The sequence below is a fragment of the Phascolarctos cinereus genome, unplaced genomic scaffold (genome assembly GCF_003287225.1).
Source record: "Phascolarctos cinereus isolate Bilbo 61053 unplaced genomic scaffold, phaCin_HiC Scaffold_3;HRSCAF=262, whole genome shotgun sequence".
NCBI classification, from domain to species: Eukaryota; Metazoa; Chordata; class Mammalia; order Diprotodontia; family Phascolarctidae; genus Phascolarctos; species Phascolarctos cinereus.
The window spans coordinates 115,171,680-115,198,161 of NW_027555736.1; the positions used below are offsets into that span (position 1 = coordinate 115,171,680).

At 40.4% G+C, this 26,482-nt stretch overlaps 1 protein-coding gene across 3 annotated transcripts in view; it reads right to left on the reverse strand.

Annotated features, from left to right (window-relative positions):
- Positions 1–11,770: 11,770 nt before the first annotated feature.
- Positions 11,771–26,482, reverse strand: part of CEMIP (cell migration inducing hyaluronidase 1) — a 248,981-nt gene continuing 234,269 nt past the window's right edge. For all 3 annotated transcript variants that reach the window (XM_078151112.1, XM_020965925.2, XM_020965920.2), the window contains exons 27-29: positions 24,788–24,945; positions 16,600–16,700; positions 11,771–15,040 (exon numbers count right to left, since the gene is read on the reverse strand). In XM_078151112.1, coding sequence (XP_078007238.1) covers positions 14,913–15,040; positions 16,600–16,700; positions 24,788–24,945 — 387 coding nt within the window. In that variant the 3' untranslated portion in view covers positions 11,771–14,912. The remainder of the gene's footprint in view (positions 15,041–16,599; positions 16,701–24,787; positions 24,946–26,482) is intronic.

The following is a 26,482-nucleotide window of genomic DNA, read 5'->3' on the forward strand; positions in this document are numbered from 1 at the left end:
TGATCAATAGGCAATTATAAAACAACTATTATGGGCCAGGCACTGCGATGGGTGTTGGGAATATAAAGACAGAAGTGAAACATTAGTTTATCAGCGCTAAATATGCTGATCTGAGTTTGGCAAAATCCAGGCTTTGCTACTTAATACCTGTGTGACCCTGAGCAAGCCACTGAACCTTTCTGGTCCTCAGTTTCCTCATCTTCCAAATGAAGGAGTTAAACATGATGACATTTGAGGGCTCTTCCTGCTCTAAATAAATATATGATCCTAACACTTGACCTTTCAATATGGCAACTAGATTTATTTAGACTACTTAGGTTCAAACCCCAGCTCCACTACTTGTGTAATCTTGGGCCAGACATTCAGTGTCTATGAGCCTCAGTTTCCCCATATGTAAAATCAGGAGGCTGGTCTACATGACTTCTAAGGTCCCTTCCAGCTCAGACATCCTGTGAGTTAGTAGTGAAAGCCTACTGAGCTTGATTTGAAAAGACAGAACCCTGGATAAAGGACTCACCACCAGATGGCAGCAGAGAATAGGGAACAGTTACTAGATTAACTAAAATGGAATACCCTGAAAATAAAATTCCAATCTATTTACTTTGAAGCAATGCGATATCCCCTTCCATGATCTGTATCGATTGAACAGTATGATTAATACTAGCTTCTTAAAATGTGATTTGAGCACTCTCTGCATTCTCATCTGGTTTTCTTTTGAAACCCGCACATGTGATGTATGCCATGAGTTATGTTGAGGGAAGTGAGTTTTGAGCAGCTAGCCATAATCCATACATTCTTTACTATAAAGCCGTGATTTAGAAAGTAACATCTTTTTTTTTTCAAGAGTGCAGAACCAGGACCAATGGTGAAGGATGTAAAGAGGCAAATTTAGCCTTGATGTCAGCAATGAGTTCCTGACAAATAAAGTTATTCAAAGTAGACTAGGAAGGTGGTGGCTTCCCCCTCATTGGAGAGAGAGTAGATCACCACTTGTTGAGGATTCCTTTAGAATAGAGGTTCCTAATCTTTTGTGTGTGTGTGTAATGGAACCCTTTTGTCCAGTAAAGGCCCTAGCAACTCTTACCCCCTGGCAGTGCCTCCACTCCTGCAGCTTCCTTCTAGCATTTGTGAGTCCTTCCCTGGGAGTTCCCATGCCAGCCATATTCACTTCTCATCCATTTCAGATTTTGAACTACTCCTTCATCTTGGGAGGTGAAGGGGTGCTTTTCAGCTTCCTTTTATGTATTGTCTTCCCCCCTTAGAATGTAAGCTCTTTGAGGGCAGAGAGGTTTTTTAAATTGTATTTGTGTTTCTAGCACTTAGTACAGTGCTTGGCACATGCTTTATATAATCTAATCTATGGACTCTTTTTCAGAATAATGCTTTTAAAACACAATAAAATATGTTAGATTACAGTAGAAACCAATTTATTGAAATACAGTTATCAGAATATTAAAAAAAAGTTCTCAGATTTTCTGAAATCTGTCCATGGACCACTTTATGGTGTGTGAACCTCAGGTCAAGAACCTTTGATTTAGTATATTGGTTGGACTACATGGCAATAGAGGCCCCTTTCTCCTCTAAAATAATGTGATAATAGCAATTGTTGTTTCTGTGGGTCTTTCCAGCTTACAAAGAACTTTTCTCATAACCAGTACTGTGAAGTAGGTAAGGCAAATATGAACATCACCATTATATGGATGAGGAAGCTAAGGCTCTAAGAGATTAAGTGATTCATCAGTGTCATATCATAGTAAGAATCAAAGCTAGCAGAACTTTTTTTTTTTAAGCAAGAGACATCTGTCCCATGAGAATTGGTTCTACCTAATTTGTCTTCATCTCACCATTATTTGCTTAGGTCTGGGGACTGCTTCCTGATATATGTGTGTGTGTGTGTGTGTGTGTGTGTGTGTGTGTGTGTGTGTGTGTGTGTGTATCTATCTATCTGTGTCTGTCTGCCTGTCTGTCTGTCTATCCATCCATCCATCTATCCATCCATCCATCCATCCGTCTATCTGTATCTATCATCTATCTATCTTCTATCTATCTATCTATCTTTACTCTTCCTGTGGGACTCTTGTACGTGGACTCCCATATGTGATCTACCAAATGTGCTAGGTACCTTCTTCATAGTTTAAAGACATGGGTATAGCAATGGGTCACATTGACTGTCCATTGGGTATCCCTTTCTTTTGCTAGGTGACTACCCCAACTTCCCCTCACTCACTTAAAAAAAACCATTTCTAACATCCTTCATACCACTTTTGTCCAGTTCAGATCTATTTATATCACAATGTACTTCATCATTGCTCTTTCAGAGATTTTCATCTTCATTTCTTCAGAGAGAATAGTATCTCATGCTTTACAGCATATACGTTATCAATGGAAGAATATTGGCATCAGAAAATGGTCCTCTATTTCAGGGAGAATCTTGGCATCATTAAAAATACTGGTGAACTGATTAGCCAATATCAAATGTAAGATCCAGCTGGAGAGCGGGCGGGAAGGTTGTAATAGTACCTAGGAGGGATAAGCATAATTCCTTGATTTTGGTAAATTGGATAGATTAATTGCTATATAACCCTTGTGACAGAGGCATTCTTCTCACACGATGGACCCCGTTTATTTCTGAGACTCAATCTCTTTCTGGCTCATTTGGCTCCATCGGTGGGGCCTGATAAGTTCAGCTTGTAGGTATAACTCTCTCTTATATGTTGGCCATCAGCTCCTCTTAAAAGTAGTGAGGCTCATAACAATAACACAGAGACAACTCAGACCTAAGGGCATGGAGAGTTAAGAGAATTCCTTTCCCCCTTCAGTGATTTTATGTTTTTCTCCAACCTGGCAAAAACCTGTGTTTTCTCTGTGACTCACAGTATTATTCTGGGTAGGGTTCTATGAAGGGACAAGGTCACAGTTTGCTCCACCACCATGGGCCACAGCCTGGTCAACATCATGGTTCTCTCCAGTGTTGCTTCATCTCATTAGTTCTCTATCTTTCCAACTCCTAATTGCTTCTTCTGCAGATTTTCTCCAGCAATTGCTCTTGCTCCCCAGAAGATGGTGCCAGTTCTTAAGATGTGGGACTAATAAAGAATTACACAGACCTTCGATTGACAGGTTACAGCTTTTTCTTGGATTCTAGGGCCAGAACGACTCTTTGATATTGAGTTCTTCTGTTCTTTACACTGGGTTCTGCAGTCCCACCCTATAAACAAGGGGCCTCTTTAGATCATGTAGGAACCTCCTTCAACTCACTTTGCTCAAACAACTTTCTATTACCCACTTTCCCCCAAGCTGAGATAGGGTGCATCAAGCCCTACGCTCCCTCTTTCCCTTGCTTCCTGGTAGGGGTGTCGCCTGTTCATGTAGCATCTCCCACTGAGCCTTGGGTCTAATGAGTTCCTGTACTTTCCCCCACTTGTCTATTTCCAGTTTTTGCTTGAAAGTAGGGAGTGAGAACAGCTTCTTCTTCTTCTTCTTCTTCTTCTTCTTCTTCTTCTTCTTCTTCTTCTTCTTCTTCTTCTTCTTCTTCTTCTTCTCTTCTTCTCCTCCTTCTCCTCCTCCTCCCCCTCCTCCTCTTCCTTCTCCTCCTCTTCTTCTTCCTCCTCCTCCTCCTCCTCTTCCTTCTTCCTTTTTTTGGTGAGGTGATCAGGTTGAATGACTTGCCCAAGGTCATACAGCTAGTAAGTGTTAAGTGTCTGAGGTCAGATTTGACCTCTGGTCCTCCTGACTCCAGGGCCAGAGCTCTGTCCACTGTGCCACCTAGCTGCCCTGAGAACAGCTTCTTTGTAACTTCTGAACTTTAGCCTTTTAAGCTATGATTGTTCTATACCTCCTCCCCATATTTCCTTCTGGTGCTTTAAAATCAAGTGTGGTGGGAAAAGCAATAGAATACAGTCAGTCAGCAAATATTTATTAAGCACTTACTATGTTTCAGGTACTGTACTCAGCACTGGGAATATAAAGAAAGGAAAACAGATGAGTGTGGTCCCTGCCCTCAAGAAGCTTACATTCTAATCGGGGAGATAGCACACAAGCAATGATGTACATGCCTAATATATAAAGTGCAAGTAGCAGAACAGGGTTTGGATCCCAGCCTTGATATTTACTAGGTATATGACCATGGGGAAGTCATCATGGGGAACCTCTTTGTGCCTCATTTTCTTCAACTGTAGAATGCACATAACTTGCACCATCTACCTCCCAGGGTTTTTGTAAGGAAAGTCCTTTGTTCTATAAAGTGTTTGTTCCTTTGTTCTTAACGTACTCTGTGGTTCAGTTTTTTCATTCATGTCTGACTCTTCATAAACCCATTTGGGGTTTTCTTGAAAAAGATATTAGAGTGGTTTTCCATTTCCTTCTCTAGCTCCTTTTACAAATGAGAAAACTGAGGCAAAGAGGGTTAAGTGACTTGTCTAGGGTCACACAGCTAGTAAGTGCCTGAGGCTAGATTTAAATTCAAGAAGATAAGTCTTCCTGACTCCAGATCCAGCACTCTGTGCAGTATGGCGCCAGGTAGTTGCCCTCTATAAATGAGGGTTCTTTGTAAAGTAAGGAAAATGGAAGAAGAAAGAAGGGGCAGAATAAAAACCTGTGGCTTTTCCCTTGAGGAGTTCCAGAGTATGAGGGAACCCAAGAACTTTAGGGAAAGTGTTGGTTGGAAGAGAAAATCAATAGATGATATTAGGAATGGCTGGTACCAAAGTGGAGTGGTAGTAAGGGGTAAGGAGGGACAGGTGATATAATGGTGGCTTCCTCCTCCTAGAATAAAGAACTATGTTTCTACAGTTGACATAAAGCAGATGGATGTATTAGGTCTGAAGGTTAGATCTAGGAGAGAATTTCTCATCACAAACTTGGTTTGAGCCATGGAATGAGTTACTGAGGAAGCTGTGAAACTCCTTTCTTGGAAAAGTTTGGGGCGTGCTTGCCAAAAGGCAGGTGGATAGATGAAGTATAGACTCCTGGGAATTGCTGTCGGATCTATAATTCTAATCGACCTGTCTTCAAGCACTTTTTAAGCTTGAGAGACAAAGCAATTCCAAGTCCATAGCCAGAATCTCAGGAATGATGACCCTAGATGAGAGATAGGTTTTCAAGGAAGCTTTCAGCAGCTCTTCTCTGAAGCCAGATTTATCATTTTCTAAGCAAAGGCTCTGAAACTGCAGAATCCATGGCCCCTAATAGGCTCTGGGTGCAGAGTTTTAAGTCCAGAGGAATTTCTGGAATTCATGTGGATTTCTAGTTGGCTTTTCGTTTGCACTTATAGGACAGGCCCAATTTTTATTGTTGATGAATGTTTTTTGTGAATACTTTTAGCTCCGTCTGTCTCCCAGACTGGAAACAGAAGGACGCTTTCTTACTCTTAACTCAGCCCAGACTCTTTGACCTTGATGGAATGACTCCATTCCACTGAGACTCTATCACTGGAAGAAAAAAAAAAGACTTGTAAGGCCTGGCTTTTGAACAGAGTCAGACTGTCAGCTCTAGAAGAAGAGGGCCTGGGTTTGAATCCCATTTCTGCCACTTATTCCCTGACTTGGACAGGTCACAACTTCTCAGAGCCTCATTTTCCTCATCTGTAAAACTAGGGCTGGACTGGATCTCTAAGGTCCTTTTGAACACTAAATCTGTGATTCTCTCTGATTAGAAAAGGACCTGGGAAGAGGAGGCACACCCAGAAGTATGACGTGAGACCACTTATTCCCACGGAATAAGCAGCTAATAGATGATTTCTCCTTGGTGCTGGATGAGGCCTCTTTATCTTGTGGACCAGTCAGACCTTGGTATAAGATTTTAAGTCTCTCGCAGGAAGAGACTGTGTTTTCTTCATTTAAAGGGAACTTAATGCATAGTATTAATTATTAATTAATTGTATTATTATATAATGTATTATACAATATACTATTCTATTATATGAATTATTAATTAATAATAGCTTACATTTGTGTACTACTTTGTAAAGTCTTTTCACACTCATCCTCTTACTTGGTCTTCACGACAACCCCATGAAGGCAGAACAGCTTTCATTGTTCCCATTTTACAGATGAGAAAACTGAGACCAAGGAACTAGACCAAGTTCATAACAGGTGGAAAATAAAAGGTCTCTGATCTTGTTCTGTTCACTCGCTAGTCCAGTGCTCTTTCTCTTGTGTCCTTCTAGTGACTGATTCACCAACTATAAAGTCAAAGCTCAGGGGATTAAATAGAAGGGGAGCTATACAGAGAATTGAGATGGAATAAACAATCTACTTAGATAATTCAGTGACTTTCACCCCCTTTAAATATTCCCCTTTATCCTCATTCTTTCTACTCTACCTTCCCTATTCCCCTTGTTTTTCTCACCTTCTTTCACTCCCCTTTCATCTTAGCTCATCCTCATTTCCATTCTCTTCTTAAAGACCTTTCCTTCATTTGCCTGGATATTTCAAGACAACATTCCCTCCCCTCTTCCCCCCACAAATGACCCAAGCCAATGTGGTTATGTGCACCTGGTAGGGCCTACCTGAGAGAGCAATGGTACACTCAAAAGATGGTGCCACCTTAGTGCCCAATTTGAATGCATTTTAGAAGACATTTTTTCCCCCTTTCCCTTTTGCTGAATTATATAAACTCTCTCCGAATTAGAGTCTTCTTGCCTGTGTGGAGGACAGGCGGTACAAACCTGCTAGCACTTTTCCAGAACTCACAAACTTATGATTGGAAAGTGTCCTTTGGCCCTGTTTGGTGTTTTTAGCATATGATTAAAAGAGAGAGCAGGGCTTTCTCTCCAAAGCCCACAATGCAGGTTCCAGGCCAGCCTGCGACCAAAGGAAGGGAATACTATGTTCCTGGGTTTGACTTTTTCCACTTGCAGTCTCCAGCACTGGCTTATCCAACCTGGGACCAAAACTTGGGGAGAGACTTTTGTGGCTAACTTGGGTCACCCAGCACCTGCCAGGTGAAGAGTGATGCTTATTAGTGAAGAGTTGGGCCTACCAAGCCAATGGCTTCTGGAACAAAAGGCCATTCTTCCTGAGGAATGAGGAGGACTTGTTCTGCTCTGTAGTCTTGCCCATTACTCATAAAGTCCTGGCATTAGCCGGCTTGGGAAGGACAGACTAAAGGTTTGGGTGTGGATTTACCCAACTACATCTTCATTCCAGGCCCCATCTGCTTCCACCATAGAGGAAATAGCACAGGCTCCAGGGTCAGAGAGGATCTGGGTTCAAATTCCACCTCTATGCCACAAAGCCCTGAATGTCAGTCACTCTGTGGGCCCTTATACAGGCTCAAAACACTTTGTCACTCCTCTCTTTCTTGCAAAACTAGAAACTTTCCTTTCTTCCAAGTCTCTGTAGTATAAATGAACTGGATGGGTGAGGAAGGGGAGGTCCAGTCCTTTCTGGGGGTATTAAACCCCTACCCCAGCTATCTCCTCCAAAATAGCAATTCCATACAGTTTATCCCCATGCCTGACCACTCCTACTTTTCCCACATGCTCCACCATTAGCCCCTTCCACTGTGTCTTATAGAATCCTTAATCCATTTGGGGACAAATTATCTTTTATTCTCAATCATTGCCTTCTGCCTCCTCAACTATCTGCTAATGATGCCATATGCTTTTATGTCATTTCCCATGAAGACTTTGGCTTTTCCAACTCATGTCAACTCATTGCAAAGAAGAAGTTAAGAGTTTTCTAAGTCGCCATAGTTGTCCTCATGGCCTCGTTCTGTAGCATCCTTACTCTTTCCTTTTGTTACATCCATTTTCAAAGATGTAGCAGTCTCTTTTACTCTGAGGAATCCCTTGCTTAAGCCCCAAACAAACATGACAGGTGGTAAAAGGTTAGGACATAGCAGCTGCAGCTCAGGTCTCCCTGGTCTGGGAGCCCTTGGGAGAAGCCAGTTCCAGTTGAAGATATTGCTGGGAGGCCAAGAACTTTATGAAACATTCTCTGCTCTCCAAAACTAGGATTCTGCTTTGTTGGATGGTGTTTTCATCATTTTCTCCCCCAGACTAGGGACCTGAGTTATCTTCGACTCTTCTCTGTCCTACCATTAGCCTTCCTTATCCAGTTAAGTCTTGTTGACTTTTTCTTTGTAATACTTCTCATATCTATCTCTTCCTTTTTTTTGCCACTATTGTAACACACACACACACACACACACACACACACACTCTCACCTTCCACCTTCCCTTTTGATTACATCCCTAGACTACTACAATAGCTGTCTAACTGGTTTCTCTGCCTCCAGTCTCCTATTACCAATCTACTCCTCATATCACTACAAGATGACTCTTCCTAAAATTATGCTTTCATCATGAAACCCATTTTTAATTTTTTTAATTAAAGCTTATTATTTTTGTCATCCACAAAAGGTGGGTACTTTCTCTGCTTCTTACTTCCTACCTCCCTTACCCTTCTTTACCTGAGATCCTTGAGAAAGAAAGAAAGAAACAAAATCCATGTTACAAACATATATATTCTGTAGACTCCATGAGAGGGTGCTTTAGTCTTCCTTCATTGGCCCTGTTTAAAAAAAAGTTTCAATATACACTGAATCCATCACCTCTGTTCAGTGATAGGTGGCATGCTTTATTATGGTTTTCTAGAATCAAAGTTGGTCATTGAATTGAATTCCTATGTTTTTCAAAGCTGAAACTTTTTTTAAAAGAAATTCTTTCTTTAATTTGTGATGGAAAATGCTATCCACATCCAGTATCTGAATGCAGATTCAGATTGGGGTTTTTTATGTTTTTTTTCCCCCCTTTTGTTCGGTTTCTTCTGTTGCAACACGACTAATGTGGTAATGTTTAACATGATTGCACATGTATAACTATATCACATTCCTTGCCATTCTTGGGGAAGAGGGAGAAGGGGGAGGGAGAAAATTTTGGAATTTAAAATCTCATAAAAATGAATGTTGAAAACTATCTTTACATGTAATTGGAAAAAAATAAAATACCATTTATATAAAAAAAAGAAATTCTTTAAAAGAGTTTTAAATTTTTGTTTCACCTACAAATCCAGGTGAAACCTTTTGGACTGACATTCCAGGCCTTCCACAGTCTGGCCCCAATGTGTGTTTTATACCATTACCATGATTCCACTACCCAAGTCAGATTTGTCTGTTCACAATCCTTTAGAAACATCTTAGGATATTTCACTTATAAGTCTTTGCTAAACATTCATTCACCTGAAATGCTCTTATCTGTTCTCTATATCTATTACATAAAATCAAATAACTTTAGAGTTGGATTTATAAATTATCTCCTTTAATCTCCTTGTTTCACAGATGAGGAATCAGAAGCTGGAGAAATGGTGGCTATGCCCAAGGTTACCCAGATAGTAAACTAGAACCTTTCCTCTGCTCCCCTTCCCCACCTTCCCACCCCCAACAAAACTGGAATATGAAGCAGGCCTTCTGGACTCTGAATCCAGGCTTCTTTCTCCTACGTCATGCTGCTTCTCTAGCTCAAATCTTATCTTCTACTTAACACCTTCCAGAACCTCTCCAGAAATGGGGTTAATAATAGCACATAATTCCCAAGGTTGCTGTGAGAATAAAATGAGATAATATTTGTAAAGTGCTTTGTAAACCTTGAAGCACTATATACATTTATTATTACTGTTATTATTAAAGTCTTTGCCACAATTAGTTAACATTTATTTATCATGTATGCTGTTTGTCCAAGTAAGCTCCTTGAAGTCAGGAACCATAGTCTTATATACATTATTGTACAATCCATGGAACCTAGCACAAGATATGCATTTAGCAGGTACTGAATATTTGTCCTCAATATGCACAATACCATGTTAATGACTTTAATAATAGTTAACACCAAGTACTTTCTTTTCTTTTTCAGCGAGGCATTGGGGTTAAGTGACTTGCCCAGGGTCACACAGCTAGTAAGGTCAAGTGTCTGAGGTCAGATTTCAACTCAGGTCCTCCTGACTCCAAGGCTGGAGCTCTATCCACTGTGCCACCTAGCTGCCCCCACCAAGTACTTTCTTGAAATGGCATGCAGTTGGGAGGATGGGTCACTGAATTGGTCCATCAGCATCACAAAGCTACAGCCAGACAGTGAGCTTGGCCCAGAATTGACTAGAAGGAGAAATCCATTTGGGAATCTTGAAGTGCTTTTAAGGACTCCAAGCTCTTCTCTGGTGAAAAATACCCATCTTTCCAATACATTTTCTTAGTTGTGGCTGTGAGTTATTTCCAAAATGCAGGTGACCCAAAGGACATTAGAGAGAATATAAGTAGGCCATAGCACATTAATAACAATGACTTATGTGGATGGAGTGCTGGAAAAGATATCAAGGAAAGGGAAGTAGGCCAGTCATGAAGCAAGAGTGAGAAGTAACAGGCAGTTAACCTGAGTTGCTTTACTGGTATCCATGAAATGTTAAATGATCTAGAGTAAGGGTTCTTCGCCTGTGGTCTGTAAACTGTTTTTTAATAACGTTTTGCTAACTGTATTTTAATGCAGTTGGTTTCCTTTGTAATCCTATTTATTTTGTTTTATACCTTTTAAAATATTATTCTGAGAAGGGGTCCATAGACTCCACCAGATTGTCAACATGGTCCACAAATCCTTTACCTAGATAGAGGTAGGTTTCCAGCATACTAGATAGGTCCTCTATTGAGGATTCATGGGAAGACAGACAAAAATTACACAGGATGAGAAGGCATGGGTGAGTTTTGGTGTCTACTGGTAGAAGGAATACCCATATGCCTTCTCTTGTGGATCTATGGATGTAGCAAAATATAACTTCTTGGAACTAATCAGGAAAATTAATCTCATTTTCATTTAGGATTGGTAGTGTATAGTAGGCTAGACTTGAAGTCAGGAAGACCTGGGTTTGAAGCCCATGTTAGACACTAGTTGTGGGATCCTGGGTGAGTCACATGAACTTTCTGGGTCTCAGTTTCCTGTTCTGTAAAATGAGAGGATTGTACTCCTTGACATCTAAAGTCTCTTGTAGCTTTTAATTTATGATCCTCTGGTAATTGTATTTTCTCTTATTTGCACCTACTTACAGCAAGTATGTGGAAACAACCTTGCTGGATCTGGCTCCAGTTGTGTTTTAACTATTAAAAGCTCTAAAGAATGAGGGCTCTGTGTATGTGTTGGGGGGGAGGAGGAGGTGAAGAGATGAATAATCTGGGGGTACCAACAAAAAAGCAGACATATAGTGTGATCTGTATAACTCACCTTTCCACTAAATAATCTGGCTTCACTGTACATCAGAGGTATCAGAAATGGGGCCACTGGCAGCAACAACACTCCCAAGTGTAGAAACCAGATTAAAATGTAATTGGGAAATATTTAATAAAATAAATAAAAATTCTATAGCATATAGATAATATTACATTTTAAAACCAAGTGAACATATGGCCTTCAGGGATCCTTATGGAAGGATTAGTTGTCCCGTTTGTATTTGAATTTGAAACCACTGCAGCACGTTATAGAATTAGAATGACCAATTTTGGTCTTAGAGAAAAGATGAGGAGATATATCATACTCTTTCCTTGAAAAGATGGGGCAAGGGGGTAGCCTATGAGTGTAAAATGTTACACTTACTGTCCTAGGATCTTTCTTTTGGTTAGTTTTGCTGAACTCTTTATCTTTGGTACAATGAAATATCCACTGAGTGGGTGGGGTTATCTAGGAATGAATATTATATTAAAAGTCATCAATAAAACATTAATTTATAAAATCCTTGGACTCAAAGGAATTCTACTGTAATGAAAAATGAAAGGAGACACAATCATGATATGAATTTGAATATTTATTATGCAACAATTATTCCAAACAATAACAGGGTAATTTTCTTGTAACCTACCATTTTTAGAACAATGAAGTCTTCAAATGGGTTCATGTACTATGGTCCGGGGGAACTTTCAAATATGTATTCATCTGTCTGAATGTGAGTGACACAAAATTTAATACAACTCTTCATTTCTGAAAATGACTTCTAGTAGTGCCTTTATAATAAATAAATAGAAAATATATCTTTCTCCTTGTGACATCTATAAGAAATGTTTACATACAAAAATTATACATCTACTTCCGAAAAAGGACCAGCTATTTCGGGCAACATGAAAGAGACAAGGGTTTTAGAAGATTTGTTTGAAGGAAACAAAGCAAAAATCTAATATGTTGTAAGTCTAATACCTTACCAATGTAGATGGAAGGGGGAGGCCCTTTCTAAGAAATTAGGAATAAAATATGAGTACTATGAAGAAGATGCCCAGATATCTGGTCTTTATGAGTCATTTGTGCTATTTTAGACAAACAAACAAATGCACAGATCATCCATTAGTTAGTTACCTAGGTGCTACATACATGCAACTCACTGTATTCCCAAACATCTATTCTCGAAAAGACTGATATATGCTTTATGAAGCTATTTATAATTTCTGGCTGCCTTATAGGGATCACATCCCAAGGGATTCACAGTGGGAGACCCTTTTAAAAAAATCTGGAAAACAAAGAAAGTGAAATTGTGGAGGAATAACAAAAGTCCAATGCTTTTAAATGGGGTTTGGCCACCCTTTATCTTCCCCCTCCCAAAAAAAAAAGTTTCAAAGACATGTAAGACTTTACCCTGAGAACTTGGTATTGTTAAGAAAGAAGCAGCCATGCATATGATTACTTCTTTCTGGGTTAGAATGGACTAGTGGGTTGTAGCAATGGTTGAGATTTGATTGTGTGACCCCAAATGGTTGACATATTCTTGGGGAGGTGACTCACTATTGTAGTCTAAGAAGTACAATTTATACAAGGGTGTGACTAGCTCTCTTTGAAAGGAGTAGGGTGTGGTTTGGAGGGGGAGGCAAAAAGCCCAAACCAAATCAAGATTTAGAGAAAAAGAAGAATATTGAGAGTTCTTGTGCCCACACATACAGAACTTAGTGATAAGGACAGTTTTAACCACAGCTGAGCCTTTCCTTCAAGAGGCTCATTCCAAGGCTTTTTTTTTAATAAAGAAAGCAATTAGGATGAAAAGTGGGAGGAAGGCCAGCAGGGGGAGACAACAGGTGTTTAAGACGTGGCCCACCAGTCCTTTGAAAAGCCCAGGTATAACCAAATGGCTTATAGATATGTTTGGTCCCAGAGGAATGCCCCAAAGCAGAGGTGTCAAAATCACAACTCCAGCCTACAGCCCGGCCCATACCAGATTAAAATGTAATTGGGAAATGTTTAACAAAATAAATAAAAATGCAACACAAGATAGATATGTTAATTTGTGGTTTTGTAAGTCAACACAGGTGGGCTGGCAAGGATCTTTCTATCTGTATTTGACACCGTTGCCCTAAAGAATCTTTCCTTCTTGAACCTACATATCCAGAGCCTCTGGAAGCACCAGGTGAATCCCAGAACAGAATATGGCATCTGAAGCAGAGTAGGTAAAGAGGAAAGGTAAAAGCCATTTCAGAAACCAATAACAATTGTTTGGTATCAGGTTTGGGGGTGGAAATGACTGGTGCTTCATCATTGGCCTGGCCTGGTTAGTGTTTCTGTTTCAAAGGACATTTTAAATCATTCCACGATTGTGAGGAGCCATTCCAGAGGTCCATGAGAGCACTCAGGACTAAAGTTTGAGGCAATGTGGTGCAGTGGAGAGGACAGATCTGAGTTCTAGTCCCAGCTCTGCCACTAACTAGCTGAGTGACCTTGAACAAGTGACTTCTCCTCTCTGCTACCCCCTCTTTTTTAAACATTTTTAAAATGAGGGGATTGGATTAAACAGTCTTTATAGTCCTTTCTAGCTATAAAATTTGAAGCTTCCTATTATACAAAGCATTCAGTAGTTTTACAGGGTGTTTCCCTATTGAATATCCCCAGTCGTAGAAAGCTAAGGCACCAATTTAGGAAGCCTAAAGCACCATCTCATGGGGTCAGTAGTGGTGGTGAACTTTAGATTCCTGACCTTCAGTGGTCTGGTCAATTACTTACTATGGGCAGACCCAGGGTTATTCTTTACTTATGATGTTCAGCATATACCAAGTGACCTTTCCTGTGGTATGAAGAGCCAGACCAGAGTTTTCCACTAAGAGTGAGTAAATACTAGGGATAAAAGTTTACCCTCCTAAAAAATCATCTTCTGCAGACCATGGGATAAAACCCCCAATTTTAGAGTACCAACATGGGTTGATCTGAATGATGGGTATTTGAGGGGCTTTGTAGTGGCCATCACTATGTCCAACTGCTGTTGATATCAGAAAACAGATATCACATCATTATACCCATTTCATGCTATTGCAACTCCATCTACTGGTCCTCTAAAATTTTTTCTGAGAAAGAAAGAAAAATGCCCTTAGTATCAGGGCTGTTTTTCACATATCCAGTACCCTTGGGCTACTATTAGAGAACATTAATGATCAGTGGGGTGGATTATCTTAGTCATATAAGCCTTGAGAATTATGACAAAGCTCCTCTTGGAATTTCCCATTTGGGTTGGGGTTCCCTGCATTAGGTAAAGACTAAAATTGATCTTTGAGGTCAGGGTGATCCAGAACCTCCCTCCTATGCCACTAAAAAAAAAAATTCAAAACCCTCATGAGGCATAGATAGGAAGAGAGGGAGAGCACACTGTGTAAAAATGTACAAGAAGGCCACAGTAAAACTGCAGTTGTCTCTCAGGGCAGAAAGTATATCCAGCACTAATTTAGCATCTTCCAAGGAGCAGCAGCCAGCCACCTCACCAGATGGGCAGCACCAAGAGTTTCTGTTCCCAGTGGCCCCCTTGGTCGGTTGGTGATAAGACGTGGCTATCACCTGCAGCTTCTGAACAGGCCACGTCTCTAGAGAGCTGGGAAAACCAGCTTGTCTCATTCTCAGGAGGGTCAGTAGTAAAACAGTCCACTCAGGTAGTGATAACAGCAGGATCACAAACACGGATAGGAGGCTGGTCTCACAGCCTCTTCTTCTTCACCACAGGGATAGGCACCACTTCAAAGACTTTAGCTTTGTCTTCGGCAGTGTTCATAGTTACCCACGTTGGCCGGAAGCTGCCTTTGAAACCCACAAAAGCCATTTTTTCTGAAAGGCAATGAATTAGACCTGTGAGCAGAGGTAATATCACCTTACAACAACAGAGCTTTCTTCTCCTCTGTGCACACACATACTCTAGGGCTGAATCCCATCTACCTCCAATGTAAAGCTACTACTATCTACTTGGCCTTAATCTTGAGCTCAGGTCTTAAGGTGTTTGGCTGACTTCTTCCCTTTCTGTATCTCTTCAGGCTGTGCCTTGGGGCAGTTGCCCTGCTAGTCATACCTAGTTTTTCTGTATGGAAAAAAATAATATACATTACTCTATGCCTACAAGACTCTTTTGTGCTTACTAGGGTTAGTGTCTTTTCTTAGGAAGCACAAAACAAAATTTACACTTCCAATATCAAACTAATAGTACAAGTGCTTTGCAGATGAACAAATTCAATTTTGAAGAAGTGATATGTTTGTATTGTCACATAAGCAAATCCAACATAGAGCTGTAGATGTGGCTCCTGACCCTCAAGAGTAGTGGAGTGGAAAGAGAAATTGACTTGGATTTGAACGCTAGTTCATACACTTTCACCAGCTTGGCAACCTGGGGCTCGTAACCACTTCAACTCTATGAGCCTCAGTTTCTTTATCTGTAAAATAGGTAATAGTACTTAATTTGCTTATCTTGCATATTTTTGTAAGAATCTAATGAAAGCCCTTGCAAACTATGAAATTTTGTATAAATGAAACATGTTACATTATTGACAATCTACTTATGAGCTCTAAGTTCTCTTACAACCCTACAATTCATTGATTTGTGTTCTTTGAAGGTTTGCACAGAGATTTTTAGGAATTGAGTTTCCTTGCATGAGACCTGAGGCCAATAAAGACCTCAGGGGCAATTATCCGAGGTCTCTAGTGAACCATTTTCTTCTCTGAGAATTTTATCACCTTTCCTTAATCTTTTAGGCTTTAAAGTTTTTCATTGTTAACAAGGGTTGCATTTTTCTCAGTGCATTGTTGCCTGAGACTAAAAGCCTAAACGAGTTCAGGTATATTATCTTTGTGTATTCTTTGCAATTTTCCCAGTGACAAGATAATGATAACAGTTTAAATTGCCATACTATCACATATTTTTATAAAGCACTTTCCTAACAACAATCCAGTTATAGAGAGAATATAAAGATTATCACTTCCATTTTACAGATGAGAAAACCAAGGCCAACAGTCCAGTGTTGAATAGAAATCTAGGATTCTTTCCACTGTACTATCCTGATCTCGACTCCTGTTTACTTTGTACTCAATATTAGCTTGATGAACATCTGATGATTATAAAGATGCTGCTGCCATCTCTGGCATGGAGTACCATTTCACTACTAGGTCAACTGGATGGCATAGGAAAAATGTTGGACTATTCACTGGCCAGCTCAGACAATAAGAAACAGAGGCAGAGTAGGTGGAATTCACTGTATAAGTAACTCTTTTCTTTATCATAGTTCTGTTTGGTAAGTGAGTAAGTAAATCTGGGGGTTTTCTTTGTGGGTCTGATCTTAAGTTAAAATAAAGTTTGTGTGTGTTTGTGTTTTGTTAGAAACCTCAATCAAATTGGTTACCTTTTAATCTAAGATCGTTGTCTGCTCCCATCTTTTCTAGGACTCTAGTCCATTGGCCTCTGGAAACATATCTTCCCTTTGATGCCATCAGCACTATAGAACTAAGAGGAAAAAATGATTTAGCTGAAAATATTACTGTGTTTTTAGTCTTTATTATTAGAATAACAATGAGATAAATTGACATGAGTAGTCATGGAATTGGGAAAGGGAATGAAGAAAGCATGACAAAGATATAAACTTAACAGTCTTCTATGGGACCTGCTTAAGATTTCAAAAGAGACAACCTTGCAATAAATCCCATAAAGTTCCTCCACTCATTTGGCCAAGAGACTACATAATGGACTCCACCAAGACTGGAACTCATTCAGCCCTTAGCCTTTTCTGGGCACTTTCTCCAATAGAACTCTAATCACATGTAGCACACAGATTATAAAACTGATGATATTGCAGGCTGTACCTTATGGTCCTAGCCCCTTTTTACATAGGCCTTCATTAACATAATCCAAACATAATTCAGAGCAGGGGGAGAAAGGGAGAGAAAAGGGAATGCAGAAGGAGCTGGAGGATTCTTATATAATCTGTTAGACTGTAAAATGTAACAAGAGCTCTGTAGCTTGATATCTTTTAGCCGTACTTCTCAATGAACTTATCTAAGAGTTTCTAAGAGCATCCAATAAATACAATAAGTAACACTTCAAGACCAGCGATGACTGGCCATTTATTTCTCCTGTTTAAGACCACCTTTTGAGCCCTCGTAGTCTTTGAAGGAATCTAGCCCCAGCCCAATTGCTTATTTCTCATGTAATCTACCTTTGAAAGAGATGACTGAAATTTCCGCTGACATTTCTCAGGCATACAATTAGAAAGGAATAAATGGGAAAGAAGAGCAGCCATCCAGGGCACAGTCCAGAAAGTTGAGGTAGATGGCTCAGCAGTGCACAGCCCCATCCCTTGGTTTGCATTCTTCCCCCATAGCAGGAAGGGGTGTTTCTCTTCCATTCTATAAGGCTTTAATTATTCTAACAGGGAGTCCTGTACCTTTGTCAAACTTCCAGGAACAGTAGTCTGCTTTTCATAATTCAATTATTTCCTTATAATCTGACTTCCATCACCACCATTCTAGTGAAATGACTCTCACCATGGTCATCAATGACTTCCTACTTAATAAACCTGTAGAATATTTGCATTCCTCATTCTTTTTTATCTTTCCCCCCCCGCCCCAGCATCTGACACTGTTAAGTATTCCCCATACTCTTTCTCTCTTTTAGTTTCTTTGACTGTGGTCTCTCCCTGTACTTTTGTTTTCTACCACTTTTCCTTGGCCCCTTTCACTAGTTTTTCTGCTTCCTTCTACTCTCTAAGTGTGGGTGAATTGCAAAGTTCTGTCCTTGGCCCTCTTCTCTTCTCTCCAGATAGTATGTTCCCCCACAATTGTATCTACTTCCAGAGCTTCACTAATCACTCCCACGTAGAGGGCTTCCAAGTCTCTCTTCACAAGTACCTGCTGGACAGTTCCAACTGGATGTCCCATCAACACTTCAAATTCAATGCTTCTAAAACTTAAACTCATTTTAAACCTGTCCCTCCATTTAACTTCTCTTTATCTGTTGATGCCACCATTCACCACAGTATGAAACTTGGGCATCATCTTTGACTCTTCTCTCTTCCTAACTCTCTGTACAGTCTTGTTGATTTTACTTATTACATCTCCTTGTTAGTATACCTATTGTTACTGCCCCAGACCTTCATTACTTCTCACTTGGACTCTTATAATAGCCTCCTAACTGTTTTCCTCATTTCCACAATCTCTCTTCAGTAATTCATCCTTCATACCACTGCAAAGGCACAGGTCTGATCATAGCAATTCCCCATCAAAGAACTTTGGTGGTTCCCCATTTATATATATATATATATATATATATATATATATAAAACAAACCATTTATACTGGTATTCAAAGCCCTCCATGGTGTACCCTATGCCTATCTTTCCAGCCTGGCTTCCCTCTGCTCTCCTCCATTCCTTCTACTGTCCAGCTAAATTGACTAATAATTCTTCCCTGATTTCATTATGTGCTCTCTCACCTCTGCATATTCATATGTATTCACACATATTATAATCTCCAACTACCAATATCTTCCTTGCTTTAAAACCCAGCTCAGGTGCTGTCTCTGCCATTAGTAGAGCCTTTCCCTGATCTCCTAGCTAGAGGAGAATCTTCTTTCCTTATTCTTCTATGTCTCTCTGACTGCTTCTGTGTACTTTTTCTCATTTTAATGTATATTATTTTCATTTATGTACATATCTCATTTCTCCCCCCTGCCCACTAGACTGTAAGCTCTTGAGGGACTATATCCTTTTCAATCTTTGTCACCTTGTCAACCAACATGGTACCTTGCCTAGAGTAAGTGCTTAACAATTCTTGTTGGATTGTTAACACTGAAATGGTAATGAAATTATGTTACATGTGTACCTATCATGATATGTTACATGCTTGTTGGTTTCATTACATCCTGGCTTTGAGTCTTCATGGAAGATAAGACTTTCCAAATGTTTGGCCTCCCTTTATATGAGTGAGGCTGCCTGTGGACAGCAGATGCCTCCCTCCCTCCACTGTATTTCTCCTTCAATCTGAACTTCACACAATCAGAAAATGAAGCTTCTTAAAATGTTACTTTCTTCACATCACTCCTATGCTCAAAACTTCAGATGAGTCTCAGTGCCTAATTGGGTCTCATCTGCTTTTCCAAATTTATCTCCCATTATTTCCTCAATAGAAATTTCCTGCTCCACCAGATTAATCTTATATTGTACATTTGTCTCTAAGCCTTTGCTCATGCCATCCCACTGCTTAAAATCATTGGTTCTTCCCTAGTATCATTTTCCTCCCTCTCTCTGCTCCTCTGAATCCCACTGATCCTTCAAGGCTCACCTCCTCTGTGAAACCTTCCCAGATCATCTCAGCTCTCAGAGATCTATTCTTTCTTTGAGCTCCTATTGCCTGTGCCACTCAAATATTTTCTGTGTGTGGGGGGTTATGTGTATAGATTGCAAGCTTTTTGGGGTCAAGAGGTATTTTAGGCATCTTTGTAATTCTCAAAGTTGCTAGTACAGTGCTGTGAATGTAGTAATAGGTGTTCAGTTATTATCTGATGATCAGATATAGTCGAGGTGGCTAAAGTTTACATTCAAAATCTTCAGGGAATGAGCAATACAGATTGGTGGGTAAATGAAGGAAATGGTGGGTAAAATGAAGGAAAATTCAACACTCACTCCATCTAGCTGTCCCGAGACCATGTTTTACATCACCAGGAAACTAGAACCTACCAGTGCAAGCATCTTGCTGTCTGCCTATACTGCCCTTCCACTCACAGCCTCCCAGTTCTAAACCGATGCTTCTATTACTATAGAAAGAGTGTGACAATTAGGTGCACTCTGGCTCCATAATTCATTGTCCCTGAGACTGGAACTCCCCAAATCGAAACTCTTTTCCCTGGCCATCACTCTCCTAGTGTGTTATAGGAAATGAGCATACCAAAATGGATAGAAAGCTCATCTCAAAGCCAGGAGGATCTGGGTTCAAGTTCTGCCTTTGATACATACTGGCTGTGTGACCCTACACAAGTCACTCAGTGCCCTAGGTAACTCTCTAAGACCACAAGTTGCAAAGAAGGTGCTTTGGTAAGAGTTTCTTCACCTGGGAAGTCACAGATTCAGTCACTATCCTATTACTATCTCCTTACCAGAATCTATGATCCATGAAGGCTAGAAATGTCTCACTTTCAAAATTTGTATCTCTACTATCTTGCACAGTGCCTGGAATATAGTAGGTGCTTAATAAAGGCTGATTCATTCATTCATTCATACCACTTCTTACTTCTCATTATTACAATAATAGACTTAAATACACATAATGGATCCCTTCTGAGAGGGTCAGAATGCCTCATGTGAATTAAATACAGTTATCTCATAAGGCCTCACTAACATGGAAAGATTACCTCCTCTTCTGCAAAGAGGAGAAAACTACACCATCACTCCTGTTCTGTAAAGTTCTTAGTTGTTTTCATGGCTCCTTCTGGGACTACAGAGTTTGAAAGGAGCTTAGAGATCATTATTAAAGTCCAATGCTTGCATCCAACAGTTGGGGAAACTGAGGCCCAGAGAGGCTAATCAATTGATCTACCCCCAAGTTCAAATAGGTACTAAAAAACAGAACTGGCTTTTGAACCTGGGCCTTCCACTGTTTTTCCTATGCATCAGGTGCTGAATTTGAGTAGAGTGAAACATGGGCTTTGGATCAAGAAACAGATAAAGCACAATAGTTCAAGATGGTTCAAGTTTTCATTTGTACATTTCCTGTGGTCAGTGCATTGTAACTCATTGTGGCTCTGCTAGCTAGCTTTCACTTATTAGTTTTGTAACTTCCTTTGGGCAAGTCTTAAACTCTCAGAGCCTCAGTTTACCCATATATCAAATGAGGATAATAATACTTGTATTATTTGCCACAGAGGATAAATGGAGATGATTTATGCAAAGTGTTTTGTAACTCATAAATTGTTAAATAAATGCCAGAGATCACAACTAACCCCTACTATTTCTACAACTACTGTTACAATTGCTACTATAGTCTTCCAAGTTGATGTTAATGAAACTCATGGTCAGATCTCTCCCTTAGGGGGAAGAGAGCAAAAGAAAGCATTGGAAGGGAAAATTTCCAAGGCTTAAAAAGAGGCACTTTGGGGCAGAGTTCCTCAGAAGGGCTGAAATAAACAATAAGAACATTGCAGTTGGTCCCATCTCTGGCTAGATTAGAGTTACCTTAAGGATAACAACTCTGTTCTTTGTAAAGAACATCCATTTCTATGCTTGTGTGATTTGTTTTGTTTTGTTAACTTTCACAGAAAAATCTTCGGAAAAATTCCAATCTCCTCCTGGTTCAGTTGAGGGTTAACCAGAGTCCACCCATACCTAGGCCAAGAAAGCCAGGGAGAAGCATCCCAGGGCCCCTCAAGACTGGCTATGGTGGTGTAGTGGTTGCTGGGAAGGAAGACGGGTAGCTGGGTCTGTAACATAGAGATAACTATGGAGAGGGATAATTATACGGTCAGCTGTGATTACTGATCTCTCTGCCTAAGGTGTTCCGCCCAAGTGCACTATCAACCGTATGCTTCAAGGACAGACAGATGTAGGACTTGCCTTAGGTCTCTCTCTGTCACACACGTCATATTAACACATGTTGAACATGTGCTGAGGGGAGAAACTTAGGTTCTGTATCTCATAACCTCTCTCTGAGGTACAGAGGGTTAGAGCCATGTGTGGGTTGGACTAGATGGTCTACGAAGTCTCTTCCAACTCAGAGAATCTGGAATTACTGCAGCCATTTTGAATATGGGGAAACTGAGGTACAAAGAGGCTAAACAATAAGGAACAAGTATGTTGGCACACTGTAAATTCAGAGTTGCCTAGGATTGCTCAATAGTAACCTTGGATTTGGGTTGTTATTCCTGACAGGGATTTCCTCATACATTCCCCCCCCCCTTTTTTTTTTAATAAAAGAAAAGGAAAAAAATACTGCTGCTTTTTTTTCCCCCTTGGCTAAGTTTTTCCCATCAGGGAAGCTTCTAAAAGAAACAATAACTGCTATATACTCCAGATGGAGATTCTGGGAAGTTTGCATAGTCAACTTGGTTAGATTATAGGACCAGGGGCCTGGGCCTGGTCCAGGGAAACAGCAATGCTTTTTTCTCTCTTCTCTCTCTTCCTGCCCCCCCACCCCCTACATCCAACCACTAGAGTGGACACTCCCTCTTCCTGACAGGCCCTAATTGCCTGACATTTGTCTGCCCTATAAAAATGGCATCTCTCCATCTCTCTGCTCCACTTCAATATGCACATAGCCAGCGGCCAGGAAGAAGGCAGAGGATCCTGGGAAGGCGCCAGAGCAGGGCTACAGAGACAGGAGGAGTGCTGCCCTGGGGGTGGGGGTAGAGGAGGTAGTGGTAGAATGTGGGGGTGAGGGGTGTCTCATGATTTTCCTGATCAGAATGATTTCTGGCAAAGGGGACAAAGAGGTGGGAACAAAAGGGTATAAAATGGGGTGGCTGTGTGATCTAAACACCCAGCTTGCCAGCACTGAGTCTCATATGGAATGACAGGATAGAATGGTTTTTCATTCTGAGACCTTGGGCCTCATAAACACTTCTTTCTAAAATAGTGCGCCTCCTCTTTCTCTTTTGTGGCAAGGAGCTATAGATTCTCACCTGAAGCCTCATGATAGATAATAATAATAATAATGATAATAATAATAACTCATATTTTATAGCGTCTACTATATGCCAGGCACTATGTTAAGTGCTTTACAACTATTATCTCAATTGATCTGTGTAACAACCCTGGGAGATAGATGCTATTATTGTCCCCATTTTACAAATGAGGAAACTGAGACAGAGATTTAGGGATTTGCACAAAGTCACGCGGTTTGTAAGTATCAGGCCAGGCTTGGACTCAGGTCTTCCTGATTCTAGGTCCACCATTATCTACTGAGCCTCCTAGTGGCTGCTGATGTTATAAACTAAGGGTTTGGGTAAATTTTGACTCCATAGTCACTTATTCTGATAATCTTTAGGATCCGTGTTTTATTCTTAATTCAGGATTCATAGTTTCAGGATAGTTTGCTAAAACTGAGTGGATCCCAAGATGTAGAATCAGACATAGGAAATATCCTGGTTTAGCATTTGAGTGAGGGCTTTTTAAGGCACAAGTCTAACCAAGTTACTCTGGTGCTCAAGAAGCTGGAGTAGCTCCCCATTGCCCTCAGAATATAATGCAAACTCCTTTATTTGGCATTTTAAATCCTTCATTGTCTGGCTGTAGTTTATTTTACCAGAATGATTATACATTTTCCTCTCCATCACACTTCAGTCATATTGACCAACTCAATCTTCTTTGTGCTTGGCATTCCACAGCCTGCCTTTCTATCCTTTCTTGAGGCCTTTTCACCCTGGAATACTCCTCTACTACTATGGTTCCCTTTTCCCATTGGCAAGTTTCTTCCAGGGCTTCTGTTTTGGAAAGGGACCCAGGCCGGCCATCATAGTTTCTGACTTTCTGGCCTGTGCCACCATGATGTCTCAGCTGCTGGAAGTAGCTAGAACTTCCCTCACTCTAGAGGGCCTCCTCACTCTAGAACATCTATCTAACCCTGCAGCCTTCTCACCCTGGAATATCACTCTTCCATGCCGTCTCCCTTCTTTCATTGTTGAGTTGCTTGTGAGGCCTCCATTTCGGGGAGGGTCACAGACAAGCCAAACTTATTTCCCTCCTGGATCTGCTTCTGACTTAGACAACATGCTGTTGCATAGTTATTTCTCCCCCTACAGGTTTGTATGTGTGCATGTGTATGCTCGTGAGCACACGTGTTGTTTTCCCCTGTTGAATGTAAGCTCTTTGAAGACAGGGACTTTTTTTTCTTTTTGCCTATGTTTGTATTGCCAGTGCTTAATTTAGTGCCTGGTACACAATAAGTGCTTAATAAATGCTTGTTGACTTACCTGTCTCCATACTTTTGCAGAGGCTGTCCCACATGTCTGGAATGCCTTCCCTCCCCACCTCTAATTCTTAGAACCCTTCCTCCTTCAAGGCTTAGGTCAAGTACCATCATCTTCAGAGGTCTTTCCTTGTCATTAGTCTCTCTCCTCCTTCCAATTAACGGGCATTTATTCTGTTATATTGGGTATGTACTTATCTGCTAACATATATCCCTTTAGTAGAAAGAAAGATCTATGGGGGGCAAGACTGTTTCACTCTTGTACCTATATGCCAAATACCCACTTCAGCACCTGGCACATAGTAGGTGCTTAAATGCTTATTGACTGGCTGATTCTCATTCTTAGCAAGTGACTCACTTTGCCATAAACAAACTTGTGTTTAGAGTTTCTGAAGCCAACCCACGATTTAAAAATAAAGGCAATTGTTCAGGGCTCAAACTAGTACCTAAGCCAGGCAGTAGAAGACTCCTAAATAAATATCTCAAGTTTGGGCTGTGGTGAGTGGTTTGGTGATAAAAGAAGAGAGGAGGTGAGCTCTTTGGTACTCTAAGCCATATTCCAGAGCAATAGCTGGAGCTTCACAATATTAAGCACAATCCACGTAGCAAATGAAATCCATGAAAGAGGCCATCCTGACTTACTTGTCAGGTACAGCATCCACATAATTGTGGATCTGTGCTGGAATTCCTTGCAGAATGGTGTTTCTGAAGCTAACACGGCCCAAAATTTTCCCTTGGTTCCCATCAATCACAATCATTTGGATGCCATCTTCAGAGAGAGAAAACTTTTTACCATCAACCTGCAGACCAAAAACAATAAAACACGTTGGGTTGAAGAGTTGTGACAATTTAAGCCCATATGTTCACCTGTAGAAAATTACTCCCATGTGGATTTGTGTCACTTTGAGACTGGCCTGGGGTGTATGCAATCTTACAGTGTCACTTCAAAGGCAGCTTGCTCTTTTATTCTATATTCATACAAGCCTGAATGTGTTTAATCTTGTCTGACCTACCAAGCTAAGCAGGGATGGGCATGGTAATTAATTTGATGGGAGACTGCCTAGGAACACTGGGTACCATAATTACAGGTTGGACTAGATGACCTATGAGGTTACTTTCATCTCTGAAATTCTGTGACTATTTTAACCTACCTCTGACAGCAGCTTTGTGACCATGTACAAGTCACTTAACTTTCTCTCAGGCATAATTTCCCCATATGTAAGATGGGGCTAATAATACAGGTATTATCTATTTGGCCCAGGTGTATGGAATGTTCAAGGGGATTAGAACCTCTGGGGTGAGGGCTGCTCACCCATGTTTGGTGTCCATTTGATTCACCCAACTGTCACCTCTGGCTCCAAGAAATTGTAGCATTCAGAGGCCACTCTAGTAAAACCATCTTGGCAGACGGGCTAAACCAGGTTGAGGGTAACTTACAGGCCTCAAACCCACTGGGGCATTAGGGGAATGTCTGCACAAAGAATGTGAACACTTTCCATGGAGGAATGGGTAGATGAGAGCAATTTGTTCCAACGGCCATGAAGGTGGCTGAAGCAGGTAGTGTGAAGTGCTTAGAGCTTGGTTAGACATCAAAGTCATCTACTGCATTCTGGATTAGGATAATTTTGCCAAGTTATCCTAACTTCTGTCTTGCTGCTGGACTTTGATGACTGAGGAAGAGAACATGAGGCTTATGACTTTGCACAACTCTGCCTTACTTAAATCCAATTCATAAACAAGTCAAGACATTACCCTGTGATGTCACTGGTCCTCTTTGAAAACAGGATGAACAACATTTGGCAGGGTTTTTGTAAGGTTTAAAGGACAGAGAGCTTTGCAAACTTGAAAGCACTAGATAAACATCAGTTATTTATTATTCTTATTCTTGTAACCTCATTTTAATTAATTTTTTCAATGGCATTCAGATAGAAACAGTCATGACAAGTTGCTATCCTGCTATAATAATAATAATAATAATAACAACTAGGACTTATGTAGTGCTTTAAGGTTTTTTAAAAGCACTTTGCAAATTTTTTTTTTCTCCTCATGACAACCCTGGGAATAAAGTGCTATTATTATCCCAATTTTATAGATGAGGAAATTGAGGCAGACAGAGGTTAATTGACTTGCTCAGAATCAAACAGTTAAAAAAGTAACTGAGGCTGCATTTGAACTCATCTTCTTCACTCTAGTTCCAGGGCTAAATCCACTGCACCACCCAGTTTATATTTAATGTTCTTTAAACTAATAAACTGGTATATAAACTGACTGCTTTTTACAATTTAACATAAGAACAAGGGTATAGAATGATCTTTTGTAGATTCATTAAAAATATTT